General features: G+C 38.6%; 1 gene segment (V, D, J or C); it reads right to left on the minus strand.

Moving 5' to 3' along the window:
* Positions 1-11,209: 11,209 nt before the first annotated feature.
* LOC129531490 (immunoglobulin heavy variable 3-72-like) lies at positions 11,210-11,789 on the minus strand. The segment is given in 2 exon segments: positions 11,210-11,610; positions 11,714-11,789. Coding segments are annotated over 2 exon segments (447 nt in total).
* Between the last annotated feature and the right edge of the window lie 6,201 nt (positions 11,790-17,990).

Raw genomic sequence — 17,990 nt, forward strand, 5'->3', positions numbered from 1 at the left:
CACTTTACTGGTTTCAGAAGTTCATCACCCTTGTGATGCAGCAATAGGTTCCTTTGAGAACATGCTGTTGCTTCAAGTGAACATGTTCTAGATCCTCACTTGACTTCATCATTTCATATTGAGTGTAGGTGGGTCTATGACTGAAAACCCAACATTTTTATGCAACAGATTCTCCTCTTATGAGATCATCCTGAAACCTGCCAACAGCCTCCATCATGTATGCTTCCAATGTTTTGCTTTTAGGAAATAAGAGGTAAATTCATAATCCATCCAAGCTTTAAGGTGAGAATCCCTCCTGGCCTTCCATCATATTTAGTAGAAACTCTCATTGAGAGCCATAAGCAAACGCTGTTTATGGATCATAACTCAAAACCAAAACTGTTTTTCATAATGGCTATACCATTCTACATTTCCACAATTATGGAAAGCAACATAAAGCCTCCTAAATTAATTAAAACTGGAGATTTTATATGAGCAGAAATCCTGTTTCTGGGAGCATACCCAAGTAGATGAAATTACCACCTTGTAAAGATATCTGCATCCTATGTTTATTGAAACACTATTAATAACAGCCAAGATATGGAAACTATCTGGTGGTCAGCACATAGACAAATGAATAAAGACAGTGTGGTATGTGTATACAATATAATACGGTTTAATGTTATAAAAGAAAGATGCTGCCATTTGCCACAATGGATCAATTTCCATAGCTACTAACAGTGCACACCATCCACTATAGCACCTCCCTAGGGGATGGCGGATCCTTATTCAGTAGTAACCACTGGCTGTGGTGGGAAGGCAATTTAATGTACTGTTGAATTTTTCAGCATAAGACATCGATGTCTTAAAATATTCTGCGGTGTCTGCATGTGATAAAGTGGAGTCTAATATTGGAGGCAAAATTAAAAGTGCATGAGTCTTCTAGACACCAAGTCATAGAATGATCCTGGCTGTGTCCTTGAGGGAGTGGACCATATGTAATAGCATTTGGATTGGGGATTGGTGCATTTCCAGTTGTACGAATAAAGTTGTATTATATTAGGTGTAATTATGACTTTATTATTGTCTTTATTTGAAGATTATATATAATCTCAGGAGATATGTATGGTTTCAAGTTGACGGGGTGGACTCATAATGCTAAATACTGAGAGTCAACTTGATTAGATTGAAGGGTGCAAAGTATTGATCCCGGGTGGGTCTGTGAGGGTGTTGCCGAAGGAGATTAACCTTTGAGCCAGTGGGCTGCAAAAGGGAGACACACTCTTAATCTGGGTGGTGCAATCTAATTAGCTGCCAGTGTGGCCAGAGGAAAAAAAAAAAAAAAGAAAAACAGAAGAACATGAAAAGATTAGACTGGCTAAGTTGTTCAGCTTTGGGACTCGGACTGCCTTCCATGCTCCTCAGCTTGCAGATGGCCTATTGTGGGACCTTGTGATCATATGAGTTAATACTCCTTAATAAACTCCGTGTGTGTGTGTGTGTGTGTATGTGTGTGTGTGTGTGTGTGTGTATCATGTGTGTGTATATATATCCTGTTTGTTCTGCCCCTCTAGGGAACCCTGACTAATACAATCTTACTTGAAAAGAAATTTTTTTAAAAAATAGGTGATTAGGAATTCCAGGATGGAATGCAGATAATATAGAAAATGTCTAATTCCATTACAAATGTATGAATTCAAAAGAGGTACTAAGTAGATTCAGAAATGGTGTAGGCAATAAGATTAAAGAAAAAAGAAACTGCACATCAGCATTGTACCCCAATTGATGATGTTCCACAAAAGAGCACAACTTACACATCTGGTTACACTCCACAGGAATCTTGGAATTGGACTACAAAGAGAATGGACGGTGTGTGGGGAAATGGGGTTCCTCATGGTTGGAGTGCAAGGTTAGTGACAGGCATAGAAGGAATGTGATAAACATTCATGTGGTATTAACTTAGAGTGGACATGTCATTTTATTTGCAAGTTTAGCATAATATAGGTACATATATTAGATAAAAATAGTTTAGATGTGTGTGCATATATGGGTTAATACACAACACACACTTCCTAGATTTTTTACCTGAGAATTTCTACAAGAAATGAGTGCACATTAACAAAAAATACATCCAGAATCAAGATTTGAGTTTTTAATACTATTCTTCTATAAAAGAAACCAGTGACAGGGTGCAGTGGCTAACACCTGTAATTCCAGCAATTTAGGAGGCTGAGGTAGGCAGATCATTTGAGGTCAGGAGTTTGAGACCAGCCTGGCCCACATAGCAAAACCCCATCTCTACTAAAACTACAAAAAGTAGCCAGGCATAGTGGCACATGCCTGTAATCCCAGCTACTTGGGAGGCTGAGACAGGAGAATCGCTTGAACCCAGGAGGTGGAGGTTGCAGTAAGCCTGGACCCTGTCTCAAAAAAAAAAAAAAAAAAAGGAACCAGCATGTCTTTGAGAAATGGCTAATGCTAGGGCTTTGGAAGAGAATATAGGGATTAGGCTACAATTTCTAATCGTACCAGAAAATGAGAAAGGGTTTCAAAACAGAGAATTGTTCCTTTTGCATTTTTCTTGTTTGCCGAAAAATCTAGCTAGCAGTGTAACAGTTCTGTTCATGTTTTATTTCTGTTTTTTTTCAGCAGAATCAGGGTGTACATGTGCAATTTTGTAACATGAATATATTTCATAAAGGTGAGGTTTGGGCTTCTGGTGTAACTATCGCCCACTAGTGAACATTGGAGCCAGTAGGTGATTTTTTAACCCTCACATTCCTCTCACCTTGCCCTCTTTTGCAGTTCCCAGTGTCTGTTGTTTTTTATCTACGTATATGTGTTCCCTTTGTTTACTTTCCAATTATAAAAGAGAAGATCTTTTTGAGTTATTTTATTTAGGCTAATGTCCTACAACTCTATTCATGTTGCTGTGAAAGACACAATTTCAATTTTTATGGCTGCATAGTATTCCACAATTTACATCTATCATATTTTATCTATCTAATCATCCACTGTTGACACTTAGATTACTTGACTTTTCTATTGAAAATAGTGTTGCAGTAAATATAGGAATGCAGGTGACTTTTTCTGATATAAAAGTTTCCTTTTGGGAGGAATATACCCACTGGGAGGGATTACTGGGTCAAATGGTAATTTTAATATTAGTTCTTGGAGAAACTTCTGTATTGTTTTTCATAGAGGTTGTACTAATTTATATTTTCACCAAGCATATAAAAAGCATTATTTTTCCTATGCTTCTCTGCAAAGACCTGCTGTTTTTTATTTGTAATAACAGCCATTGTGACTGGTGGAAGATGCTATATCATGTTGTTTGTAATTTACATTTATCAGATGATTGGTGATGCTGAGTATGTTTTCTTATTTGTTTTGGTCATGTCTGTGTCTTCTTTTGAGAAATGTCTGGTTTTTGCTCACTCTTTAATGAAATTGTTATTTCTTGTTGACTTATTTGAGTTCCTTGTAGATTCTATGTATTAGCCCTTTGATGAATAGATTGCAAATTTTTTTTTTTTTACTGTTCACAGGTTGTATTTTCACCATGTTGGTTATTTCTTTTGCTGTGCAGACAATCTTTGTTTCAATTAATCCTGTTTGTCTAATTTTGTTTTCATTGCATTTGCTTTTGAAGTCAGTCTTAGTCACATTTTATTTGCTTAGGCAAATGTCTAGAGGATTTTTTTAGATTTTCTTCGAGCATTTTTATGAGTTTATAAATTTAAACATTGAATCCATATTCAGTTAATTTGTGTCTGTGATGATATAGAAGTCTCATTTTATTCATCTACATAAGGCTATCCAATTCTCCCAGCACCACTTATTGAATAGAGAGTTGTTTCTCCAGTGTATATTTTTGTCAGTTTTGTCAAAGAACTGTTGGTTGTAGATATTTGGCTGTATGTCTGGGCTCTTGATTTTTTTCTACCACTACCATGCTGCCTTTCTTATTATATTTATGTTGTGTAGTTTGAAGTCAGGGAATGTGGTACTTCCAGCTTTGTTCTTTTTGCTTAAGATTGCTTTTGCTATTCAGACTCTTTTTTGGTTCTATATGAATTTTAGGATTTTAAAAATATGTAATCAATTATATTAGTTACTTGATATAAATTGCATGGACTCTTTATATTGCTTTGGGCAGTGTATTAGTCTATTTTACATTGGTATAGATTAATACCTGAGGCCAAGTGATTTACAAAGACAAGAGGATTATTTGGCTTACAGATCTGCAGGTTGTGTGAGAAGCATGGCACCAGCATCCGCTTCTTGTGAGGGCCTCAGGAAGCTTACAGTCATGGTGGAATGCAAAGGGGGGGGAGGCTGTGTCATACGGTGAGGAGGGGGGACATGAGAGGGTAGGAGGGTTGCCAGACTCTTTTGAACAATCAAATCTCATAGTAGCTAATACAGCAAGAATTCACTAATTATCATGGGGAGGATGCCAACCCAGTCCTGAAAAATCTCCTCATGACCCAAAACCACCCAGTTGGCCCCACCTCCAACATTATGGGTCACATTTCACCATGACATTTGGAGGGGAAAACCCTTAAATTATATCATTGCACTCTCGGACCCAAAGTTTTCATATTCTTCTTACATTGCAAAATATAATCACCTTTTTTTCAATAGTTCCCAAAATGTTAACTTGATCAACCTCCAACTCAAATGTCCAAAGTCTCATCTGAGTCTTAAGGCAATTTCCCTCCAGCTGTGAGCTTGCAAGTTTAAAAAATGAAAGTTGTTTACTTCCAAGGTGCAATGATGGTGCAGGCATTGGGTAAATAATTCCAATCCCAAAGGGATAAATTGGCCAAAGGAACAACCAACACCCACATACATATAAAACCCAGCACTGTAGATATTAAATCCTAATGCTACAAAATAATCTCTCTTGACCTTATGTACTTCAACCAGGGCACACTGGAACAAGGATTGGGTCCCCAAAACCGCAGGCAGACAATCCCTATAGTTTGCTAGGCACAGACCACGGGGCTGCCTTCACAAGTGAGAGTCAAGTGCTGGAAGCTTTTCTAGGCTGAGGGTGCAAGTTGCCCATGGCCCTACCATTCTGGGGTCTTGAGGGTTGTGGTCACAGTCCCACAAGTTTACTGTGAAGCACCGTAGTGGGGACTCTGAATGGGGGCTCCAACTCCATCTCTCCCCATCTTTGGTGCTGCCCTAGTAGAGGCTGTCAGTGGTGGCTCCACTCCTGCAGCAGTCTTCTTCCTGGGCATGCAGGGCTCTCTACACATATGAAATCTAGGTAGAAGCTGCACAGGCTCCTTCACTCTTGCATTCTGCATATCTGCCAGAATCCAGTTATCCCAGCACCATTTACTGAATACAGAGTTTTTTCCCCATTGCTTGTTTTTGTCAGCCTTGTCAAAGATCAAATGGTTGCAGGTGTGCAACTTTATTTCTGTTTTCTATTTTGGTCTATTTTTTTTGCGTGTCTGCTCTCATACCAGTACCAAGATGTGTTTGTTAGCAAGACTTTATGGTGTAGTTTAAGGTCAGTATCGTGATGCCTCTAGCATTGTTCTTTATGCTTAGGATTGCTTTGGCTATTCAGGGTCTTTTTTGGTTCCATATAAATTTTAGAGTGGTTTTTTTCTAATTCTGTGAATAATGATGATGATAGTTTTATGTAAATAACATTGAATCTGTGAATTCCTTTGGGCAGTATGACAATTTTTACAATATTGGTTCTTCCAATCCATGAGCATGAAATGTTTTCCCATTTATTTTTGTCATTTATGATTTATTTCTGCTGTGTTTTGTAGTTCTCTTGGTAGGGATTTTTCACCTTGTTTGTTATCTGTGTTCCCAGGCATTTCATTTTCTTTGTGGATATTGTAAGTTGGATAGGATTGTGTTCTTGATTATACTCTCAGCTTGGATGTGGTTGGGGTATAGAAATGCTGGTAATTTTTGTCTATCGATTTTGTATCCTGACACTTTACTAACGTTGTTTATTCTACAATTATTTTGGCAGAGTTTTTAGGATTTTCTAGCTATAAAATTGTATCATCAGTGAAGACGGGTGGATGGACTTCCTTTCCTATTTAGATGCTGTCTTAGTCCATTCTCACACTGTAAAGAAACAACTGAGACTGGGTAATTTATAAAGACAAGTGTTTTAATTGGCTCATTTAATATGATGTTGACTGGGGGTTTGTCATAGATAGCTCTTATTATTCTGAGGTATGATTCTCTGATGTCTAGTCTGTTTAGGGTTTTTATCATGAGTGGATGTTGGATCCTATCAGAGGCTTTCTCAGCATCTGTTGACATAATCATATGGTTTTTGCATTTATTCTGTTTACATTGTGAATCACAGTTACTGTGGATATTGAATGAGCCTTGCGTCCCAGGGGCAACGCCCACTTAACCATGATGTATCACATTTTAAAGTGCTTCTGGATTCTATTTGCTAGTATTTTGTTGAGGACTTTCAGATCTATGTTCATCAGGAATATTCATCTGATATTTTCTTTTGTCATTATGTTTCTTCCTGATTGTGTGTGCCAAGAACACACAGTAGAGAAAGGACAGTCTTTTCAATAATGGTGTAACAACCAGGCATCCATATGCAAAAGAAATAAAATTAGGCCTTCTCTAACTCCATATAAAAATCAACTGATAATGGGTATAATACCTGAAACCATAAACTCATAAATGACATGGAGGAAAAAAAATCTTCCTACCATTGATTCAGAACTGATTTCTTTGAATTTAATACCAAAGCACAGGAAAAACTATGTGCAATTATTTATCTGACAAGAAGTTCTATCCAAATGTATAAATAACCCATATACCTCAATAGCAGATAACAAATGAACTGATTAAAAAAAGGGCAAAATCCTGGATAGATTTTTTTTTCAGAAGACAAACACATGGCTAACAGAAAATGCAAATGTTCTCAACATTCCTCATTATCAGGGGAATTCAAATCAAAAGCACAATGCGATATCACCTCACACAAGTTAATATGGCTATTATCAGAAAGGTAAAAGATGACAAATGTTGGCAAGAATGTGGGGAAAAGGGAATATTTTGTGGTGGGATTGGTTACTCCATAAGTTGAAAATAAAGCTATCATATAATCTGGTGATCCCACTTCTTGTTATACATCTAATGGAAATAAAATTATTTTGCCAAAGACATGTTCATTGCAAGATTATAAATAATCGTGTAGATTTGTAAAATAACTTAATGACTGTAGGTGGATGAATGTATAAAGAAAATGTGCATACACAAAACTGAATTTTATTTGGCTTTGAAAAGAAGGAAATTCTGACATTTGCAACAACACGGATGGGCCTGGAGGACATGATGCTAAGTGGAACAAGCCAGATGCAGAAAGACAAATGCTGCAGGATCTCATTTATGTGTGGGATCTAAACTATCCCAGCTCTTGAAAGCAGAGAGTAGGATAGCGGGTCTCAGGACCTGAGAGGAGAGGGAAATTGGGTGATGTTGGCCAAAGGGTACAGAGTTTCAGTTGTGCAGGGTGAATGAGTCCTGGAGGTCTAATATATGGCAATGTTCCTATAGTTAATACTGTACTGTAAAAATGATATTTGCTAAAAGGGTAGATCTTAGGTGTTCTCATGAGACACACACACACACACACGCAGTAAAAATAAAAATGGTAGCTCTGTGAGATGATAGATACACAAATTACCCTACCATGATGAGCATTTTACAATGTATATCTGATTTGGTTTGGATCTGTGTCCTGGACCAAATCTCATGTATTACAATCCTCAATCCTGAATGTGGGACCTGGTGGGAGATGACTGGGTCATGGGGTGGGTCTTTCATGAATGGTTCAGCAACAACTCCTGGTGCTGTTCTCACTACAATGCATGGGTTCTTACAAGATCTGGTTGTCTAACAGTGTGTAGACCTCCCCCGCCACTTCCTGTGGCTCCTGCTCTGGCCATGTGATGTGCCTGCTCCCCTTTGTCTTCTGCCATGATTCTAACTTTGCTGAGTCTCCCCACAAAGAGAAGCCACTGCATTTCCTGTACAGCCTGCAGAACTGTGAGCCAATTAAATATCCTTTTCTTAAAATTTCTGAGTCTCAGGCATTTCTTTTTAGCACTGTGAGAACGGACCAATAAAACATAAAAACATCAAGTGGAGCACTTTAAATATATACTTTTTAAAAATTTTCTATTATACCTCAATAAAAGTGAAAAAAATTAAACTTACTCTTATAATAAAGAAATGCATACTTCATATTTTCTCAATAAAAATGAGAACATAGAAAAACTTACGTTAAGATATTTGCAACAGCTTTGCTTACGATATTTATAAACTGGAAACAAATTTAAAGTCCATCAACAGAAAAATAGATCAATATATTGTCATTTATTTACTTAATGGGCTGACTCAGACATAAAATCTCTATCCTTTCTCCCTCTCTGTCTCCATATATACATGAAAACTTTGAGGTTTCATGTCAGAGTCAGTTCATTAATTGAATAAATGACAATATGTTGATCTAATTTTATACATTAAATAGCATGAATACACCTCAAATATAGCAAAAGTAGCCATTACCAAAAAAAGTCTATAACGTTAGATTTCATTTATGTGAAGTTCAAAGCAGAAAAACATGGATCTATGGTGTCAGAAATCAAAACATTTCCCCATGCAGGAGTTGACTGCAGGCACAGAGGAAGACCTATGTTGGGGGTGGACTTGCTCTTCAGCTACCTTAGGTGTTGGGGACAAGCGTATTCAACTTTGCCAGAAACTCTCTAGTGATACATTTTAGATCTATGCATTTCTTCTTATACGTAAATTTTATCTCATAAAACAAGAAATAAAAATGTATAAAATACTTTAAAATTCAGCAAATAATAAAAATAATATTAAACCATTATATAAAATATGAACATTATTAAATGAATTAATAAAGTACACTCAAGTATACCTAGCAAATTAAATTCCTGAAGCCAAAAAGATAAGGGTAACATCTGTAACATAAAAAATAAAAAGCACACATTTCATAGAGAAGACAAAAATAGGACATATGTGGAACATGTATTCTTTTTTCTAATCAAATGTCTTTAAATTATTTACACAATATTTTAATCTGTGTCATAAGTATAAATTACTAATATTCTGTTTGATATTACAACTATGAACAACTTTTAAAGAGAAAAGGATATTTGACAACACGTGAAATAAATTGAATATATTCTCAATGTTGGTACAATGATTACACCTAAAAGTTCTAATAATACCCGGGTTTTCAGTGGGTCTTTTGAAAATTAATTTTAAGAGATAAACTAATGCAAATCAAAACCACAATCAGATATCATCTCACACCAGTTAGAGTGGCGATCATTAAAAAGTCAGGAAACAACAGATGCTGGAGAGGATGTGGAGAAATAGGAACACTTTTACACTGTTGGTGGGAGTGTAAATTAGTTCAACCATTGTGGAAGACAGTGTGACAATTCCTCAAGGATCTGGAACCAGAAATACCATTTGACCCAGCCATCCCATTACTGGGTATATACTCAAAGGATTATAAATCATTCTACTGTAAAGACACATGCACACGTATATTTATTCCAGCACTATACACATTAGCAAAGACTTGGAACCTACACAAATGCCCATCAATGTTAGACTGGATAAAGAAAATGTGGCGTATATACGCCATGGAATCCTATACAGCCGTAAAAAAACAATGAGTTCATGTCCTTTGCAGGGACACGGATGAAGCTGGAAACCATCATCCTCAGCAAACTATCATAGAGACAGAAAACTAAACACCACATGTTCTCACTCATAAGTGGGAGTTGAACACTGAGAACATATGGGCACAGGGAGGGGAACATCCGACACCGGAGCCTGTTGGGGGTGGGGGGCAAGAGGAGGGATGGCATTAGGAGAAATACCTCATGTAGTTGATGGGATAATGAGTGCAGCAAACTGCCATGGCACATGTATACCTATGTAACAAACCTGCACGTTCTGCACATGTATCCCAGAGCTTAAAGTATAACAATAAAAAAACATAAAAGAATAATCTTTAATAAAGAGACATCAGCATTCCATATCAGAAAGAAATTGAAAATATGTAATACATATAAAGTCCTGATAAGAAACCTTGAATCATAGGAAGAGTCTCGTGTATGGTAGGTTGTAATATGTTTATTGTTAAAATTATCATCTTTATGTTGTTTTGAAAAATTAAACCAAAGCATAATAAAAGGAAGTGTTTTTGTGTTTATTTGGTACAACAACAGCATGTTGAGAAAACTGAAGAGACCTGTAATCCTGAGGAGGAGGCCTAACCCAAGGAGAGAGATGCTCCCGGACCTGTGGACACACATGGTTTGCCTGATTCTACCCATCTAAGAGCTACTTCCTGAAGCCTTCGGGAGACATGAGAATGGATGAGTTCCTCAGGACGATTCAATCAGATCTGGACAGGGGGGAAAATTCATGACCTAGGGTAGATTAACAAATATAATTAAATTTTCTTTGAAAATTGAGAAATTTTTGTTGTATATATTTATGGCCTGCAAAGGTATGTTATGATTTGTGAATACAATATGGAATAATTGAATCAAGCTAATCGACATATATATTACCTCAAATCCACAAATCCCTATCACTTTTTGTGACAAGAATATTTGAAATTATTTCTTGGCTATTTTAAAATGACCAATACACTATGTTTAAGCTTACAAATAGACATTGATTTATGTGAATCATAGAGAATCAGTGGAATCAATTATAGATTACTCTAATAATTTATATTTATTTTTCATTAAGTTTGATTCTTTAGGACATATTTTAGAATTGTTCTGTTATAATGTTAAATATAAAAGACTACACATGAATGCATAGGTTTGTGTATTTAATCGTATGTCTAGGATGTAAATTAATGTCTCTATAGCTGTGTAGTAGCTGATATCAACAGAAGTTAATAAAACTCTAGAAGAATAAGAGTAAATAATTAGGAAGAATTATTTTTTGAAGTTATGTATCTTTAAAAAATATCCCTACATATAAATTTTAAAATTACAATAACACAAATATCAATAAAAATACATCATAAACAAAAATAATAACATATCGCTACCTCATGAAACTCCAGAGTCCTGCAAAAACAAACCTGCCTCCTGCATCTGAGAAAGGAAACCGCCCCCTGCCCCTGCTCCTGGGACCTGTCCCTATCTCAGTGGGTCCCGAGCGCCCCCTGGTGGCCCCACACGCCCCTGCAAGGAGGTTTGTGTCTGGGCTCACGCTGACCTCCCCTCACTGTGTCTCTAGCACAGTAATACACGGCCAAGTCCTCGGTTTTCAGGCTGCTCATTTGCAGATACAGCGTGTTCTTTGAATCACCTCTTGAGATGGTAAGTCTGCCTTTCACAGACGCAGCATATTCTGTCGTGTAACTGTTAGCTTTGTTTCTTATTAAACCTACCAACTCTAACCCTTTCCCTTGAGCCTGGCGGACCCAGCTCCTGTAGTGGTCACTGAAGGTGAATCCAGAGGCTGCACATGAGAGTCTCAGAGACCCCCCAGGCTGGACCAAGCCTCCCCCAGACTCCACCAGCTGCACCTCACACTGGACACCTGCAAACACAGAAACACCCTGGTCAGAAACTGCCACACAAATCCACTGTTTCTCTCACTCATGTCCCCTCACACTCAATCTCTCTATTTCTCCATGAATCACCTTTTAAAATAGCAACAAGGAAAACCCAGCTCAGCCCAAACTCCATGGTGAGTCCTCTGTGTTCAGTGCTGATCTCTGAATGGAAACACCTGGGAATCTCAGGGCTGGGGCTCCTCTCCCAGAGCTGCAGGGTCAGAGCTGGGCTGGTTTTCATCAGCAATGGAAGGGGCGCATTTGCATGTCTCCTACTATAGCGAGTTCTGGAAGGGATGCCTCAGAGTGGGCTGTGTCCCAGGGTGGATATGAGCGATTATATGTCATAAATAATTAATCATCATTAGCATGTCTACTTTTAGATGCACATGAATTATGCTCCGTGAGAGTCAAGTTTTCCTTCATTTACAAATGTGAACATAAACTCCCAAGCATGGAGGGACCATGTGACGTGTCTATGAGCTCACATCTGGTAAGAGCCAGTCTCACTGTCTGGCCTGTGTTTCTCAGGACGGGATCCAACTGCTCCCTAAATTAACTCTAGGACAGAGAAAGAAATTCTGAGTGAGGTTTACAAAATCCTCTTAATATAATGATATATTATTTGGCTGTATCTTAGTGTTTTTCTAAATAATATAGAAAAACTGAGGATTCATTCGCATGTGTATTCAGAAGTCTAAGGCTTTTCTTGTATTATTTTTATCTCTCTCTTTTTCTTTTTCTACCAAATTATACACTTTTATTTTTTATGAGGTAATACTGACAAGTTGTAGTCTTCACCTAATATCTTCTCAGTTTGACAAATATTGACATAATCATCACCATTCACAGATAAAACAAATCAATTAGCCTCACAATTTTCTCTTTTTCTCCTGAAATTTCCCTATCTACACCTTTCCTCCTCTTACCATGTAGAAGTCAGTTAGGTATCTTCGTTATGTAACTTGCAATGAGTATTTGCTTTTTACATTTTATAAATTGGAGTCATATGTATGTGCTTTGATTCATTATACTTATCATGTGTACTTGTGAATTGAACCACACTGTTGATCATATCCAACATTAATTGATTGTAGTAATGGGTACTATTCCAATAAATGACTTTTCCACAATTTGTTTATTGATAAAGCTGCTGATTAATATTTGGATTTTCAGTTTCTGCGTATTTCAAATAAAGCTGCTGCTCAGCTCAGAGAAGTACACAGCTGAGAAACATGTTCTTAATCTTACAACAACATGAACAACTGCTAAACTGGTCAAGTTGCAAATGAATCAATTTGCTTTAATGTATCAGGTAATTAAAGTTATAGCACCCCGTGTGTTTGTCAGTGTATGTGAGATAAAGAAAGAAAAAGGGAGGAAAGGAGACTGAAAAAGAAAGTGATTCTACAAAAATTTTGATTTATGAAGTCTTCAAATACAAGGACTTATTCCTAATGAATGGGGTCCACATAAGTTGAAGCTGAAGAGCCTAACATATGGCTATATATTTACAATATAAATATTATTCTCTAAACATATAAACACTCATACACATGAGACTAGATATAGTGGAGGGTGTCTAGTGGTGCAATGAGAATGTGGCACAAAACCCCATCTCCAGGGCCTTTCCCCACCTGCTGTACCTGCCCTGATGCTGAGCCTTGTGCCTGCCTGACCACTGAGCCCCACAATGCTCCTGAGCCCCCATGCGGTGCCAAGTGCCCCCTGGTTCTCCCTGCTGGTTCCTGAGTACTTGCTTCTGTCCTCAGCACCCTCAGCTGTCCTGTGAACCCCCACAGGGAGGTTTGTGTGTGGGCTCACACTGATGTCCCCTCACTGTTTTTTGCTTAAAAATACATGTGCAGTGGCTCACGCCTGTAATCCCAGCACTTTGGGAGGCCAAGGCGGGCGGATCAGGAGGTCAGGAGATCGAGACCATCCTGGCTAACACGGTGAAACACCAGCTCTACTAAAAATACAAAAAATTAGCCAGGTGTGGTGGCAGCTGCCTGTAGTCCCAGCTACTCGGGAGGCTGAGGCAGGAGAATGGCATGAACCCAGGAGGCAGAGCTTGCAGTGAGCTGAGATCGTGCCACTGCACTCCAGCCTGGGCGACAGAGCGAGACTCCACATCAAACAAACAAACAAAAATACATGGTTGTGGCCAGGTGAGGTGGCTCACACCTATAATCCCAGCAATTTGGGAGGCCAAGGCAGGTGGATCATCTGAGGTCAGGAGTTTGAGACCAGCCTGCACAACATAATGAAACCCTGTCTCTACTAAAAATACCCAAAATTAGCCAGGCATAGTGGCGGGCACCTGTAATCCCAGCTACTCAGAGGCTGAGACAGGAGAATCGCTTGAACCCAGAAGGCGGGAGTTGCAGTGAGCAGAGATTGTGCCATTGCTCTCCAGCCTGAGCAACAAGAGTGAAACTCCTTCTCAAAAATAAATACATACATACATACATGGTTGTGCACTTGTAGCTCAGCTGTAGGAAAAACTGTTTTTTGGACGTAGATCTGGAGGTGGTCACCGGACTCTTGAGGAGTGGGTTGGAATTTGTGCTCCCTTCATGACCTGTGCACCTGACCCACTCCACTCCCTTCCCTGGGGCTGATGGATCCAGCTCCAGCAGGAAGCACTGGTTCTATTGGGGAACCCAGCATTTAAACCTAAATGTTATTGTTGTTGATTCACTAAACAAAATGTGGCACTCGTTTTTATTGAGTTGAGATACACAAAACATAAAATTTGCCATTTTAGCCCTCATTAAGTGTATTGGTCAGTGATACTTTACACATTCGCAGTGCTGTGCAACCATCACCACTGTTTGGTTTGGGAACATTTTCATCTCCTCAAAGGAAACCTCAGCTCCATTAAGCATCACTCTCCGTTTCCCCTCCACTCACCTCCTGGGATCTGTCTCTAGGGATTTTCTTCCTCTGCATACTTCACGTCAATGGGACAATTCAGGGTGTGGACTTCCGTGTCTCCCTCAGTTCACTCACCCAATGTTTTCAAGGCTCATCCAAGTTGCAGCCTATGTCAGTTCTTCACTCCTCTTTAAAGCTGGGTTAGAGACACACAGACGCACCGCAGCCTCTTCATCCCTGTGGGTTACAGACACACGGACACACCTCAGCGTCTTCATCCCTGTGGGTTACCGACACTCAGACACACCACGGAGTCTTCATCCCAGTGGGTTACAGACACACAGACACACCGCGGCGTCTTCACCCCTGTGGGTTACAGACACAGACACACCACGGCGTCTTCATCCCTGTGGGTTACAGATCCACAGATGCACTGCAGCGTCTTCATCCTTATGGCAGTCGATGGGCACTTGAGTTGTGTTCTCCATTCCACTACTGTGAGTGGTGACACTAGGTACACTTGTGTATGAGGTTTTCAGTGAAGACCATTTTCCAAAGTTGCTGTCCCATTTCAATACCAACTGGCAATCCACAGCCATTCTAAATTCAGTATGTTTTTACCTACAAGTGATTATGTTTTTCTATTTAGTTTTGAATACTTGTTTTCTCAGTGTGTGCAAGGCAGTAATCTATATGGAACTTAAATTAGCAGCGTAAATCAAATAACCCCATTAAAAATGCAGAAGGGACGTGCACAGAAACTTCTCAAATACAGACACAGAAGTGGCCAACTAACATACAAAAATGCTCAGCATCCTCAATCATCAAATAAGTGCAAATCAAAACCAAATGAGATACTATCTAACACATGTCAGAACTGCTATCACTAAAAGATCAAAAATTAACAGATGCAGACAAGGCTATAGAGAAAAGCGCCACTTACATATGTTTGGTGAAAATGTAACTTGGCCAAAGCACTGTGGAAATCAATCTAGAGATTTCTCAAATAACTTAAAACAGACCTACAATTCCCCTCAGCAATCCAATTACTGGGTATATGCCCAAAAGAAAACAAATTATTGTAACAAAAAAAACACATCCCCTCATGTGTGTATCACTGTGCAATTCACAGTACCATAGATATGGAATCAACCTAAATGTCCATCAGTTATAGACTGGATAAAGAAATCATGGTTCTTATACACAGTGGAATACTATGCAGCTATAAAAAAAGAATGAAATCATGCTTATTTGCAGCTACTTGGATGCAGCTGGGGTCAAAAATTCGAAGCTAACTGACATAGAAACAGATGATAAGAGTCAATGGGAGAGGAAATGAACATTTTGGGTGTTGCTCTGTGTACAATTAAGAAAAGAAATCCCCGGGTGCATGAACACTTGAAATACAAAAGCCTGGAGACACTCATGTCCAGACTTCCATTTCATTAGGTTGTGCTTTCTCTCATTTTTTTTTTCAGTTAAAATTGCTTTCCTTCACTCTTGGCCAAGATAGCCACACATAATCATCTAGAGACATTACAATAAAAATAACACATCTGAACATTAGAACAAATGCTAACTTTTAGGTCAAAGTTATTGTGGATTCAGTGTGATAGACAGAAGACATGGCTGAATAGTAGCAGTGTGCTCACAGTAATTTTATCTAAATTATGAAAATTTGTTTACATCTGTTAGATTAGATTCCCATTGAAATCCTAATATCATCTCTGATGCATTATACATCGGTAATGAAATGAGGTTATGCACTCAATTGAGTAGTGCAAACTTTCATTCAGCGTTTGTTCCTCTACATGATGTAAAGTCAGCCCAGATGGCAGAATTTATTGCAGTCAACAGAGCTCTTCAATAAGCCAAAGACAAGGATTAAACACATGTTCTAGAGGAGTGCCTGACTTTGGGATGCTCTTCATGCAAAGAAATTTCTCACATCTTCTGAAACATGTAAAAATGCACAACAAAATAACACATTTTAGATGCACTCCTACATTTTAGAGACCTGACTAATACAACTTGGAAAGTAAAAACTGAAAAGAAAATGACATAGCATACCAACTAAAAGTATACATATTGTAGTGGGTTATCACACCAAGTAAGCAGTCTTATCAGTCAGGAGTTTATAATATTATCTAAATATGGAAGGCATTAGCATTATGTATACAACACAGCATCCATCCCATCCACAATCTTCTGAAAATGTTGAAGAAAATTGTCATCCTTAAACTAAAATTGTCCAAACCTTAAGAAAATCTTGAACTTCCTTGGCCAAAGGTTCTCTCCCTAGCAAGACAGCCTTATAGTTAACACCCTCAGGGAGACATCAGTTGTTAGCCTATTATTTGGTAGCTGGAAGGCCCATACATTTAGAGATTTACCCCCCAGTGCTCACCTCTGTCCTATAATATGCATGCATGACAAAGTATTGAAAGAGATGAGTGCATTTTACCCACACTATTCATCAACAGATTAAACCATCATTTCCCTACGTCTTTTCAGTAACCTCTAATAAGATTAAAGAGGGGAATTATATCTATTGTAAGAAACATCAGGGTAGAATATTGCTCTTGAACCACTTTGGAAGGAATTTTACCAGGTACTTTTAACCATAACACAGCAGTGAAATTGCAGAAAGTCAATAGTTGGGTTCATATTTATAAACTGTAACCTAAAAATAAATCCCTAAAACCCACAACTGATTAAATAGTCCATCTCTTGGCCTAGGGAACCCCCTAAAAATCTAAAAACTTTTTCCAACCATGACTAAACAAGAGATCAGACACGCCTCGTTATACCTACTCCCCTTTGTGGTTTAGTCACAGCAATGACCAACACTCATGTTAAAATAGAGATCTTAAGACTGACAGAACAGTGGCAGTAAGATGTCAAATTATAAACAAGACCTAAGGCCTTGCCAGGCAAGGATTTTGCCACTCACTTCTACACTTAAAAGATAAACTATGTTTTAACTGCCAATAGGTTATTCCTTTTCTCTAGTGGCTCAGTAAGCACTGGCACTGAGACAAGCACTATGAAGACAATTGCAGCCCATCCCCTGATGAACTGACCCCCTGTTCCACAAGCCATAACCCCAGCTTTGATTGAACATTTGCTCTCAGGATCTTTTTCCTGATCAGAGGCCACTGACCATGGCCTGGCTCTGGCCGTTTACAGAGTCTGCACCCTGAGTGCCTTTGTGTCTCTGCTTCTGCTATTTGCACATAGGGCCTGACTGTAATGGATTTAAATGCTAAGTCACCACTGGTGAGTGAACAGGGCTCATAAGCTTCATGTGTGTTTGTTCAGTATGCGTGTGTCAGGACAACCTCCATTAACATCCATAGCCCCTCCTGTAACCTGTTGATTAAGTCTGTTTACCCAAACAGTTCAGAATAAATCTTCTGCCCAACCCCTTCTTCTTGGGAGTGCCTGTCTCTCATCTTTACGAAATCTATGCTTTCCAGTGTAT

The sequence above is a fragment of the Gorilla gorilla genome, chromosome 12 (genome assembly GCF_029281585.2).
Source record: "Gorilla gorilla gorilla isolate KB3781 chromosome 12, NHGRI_mGorGor1-v2.1_pri, whole genome shotgun sequence".
Taxonomy (NCBI): domain Eukaryota; kingdom Metazoa; phylum Chordata; class Mammalia; order Primates; family Hominidae; genus Gorilla; species Gorilla gorilla.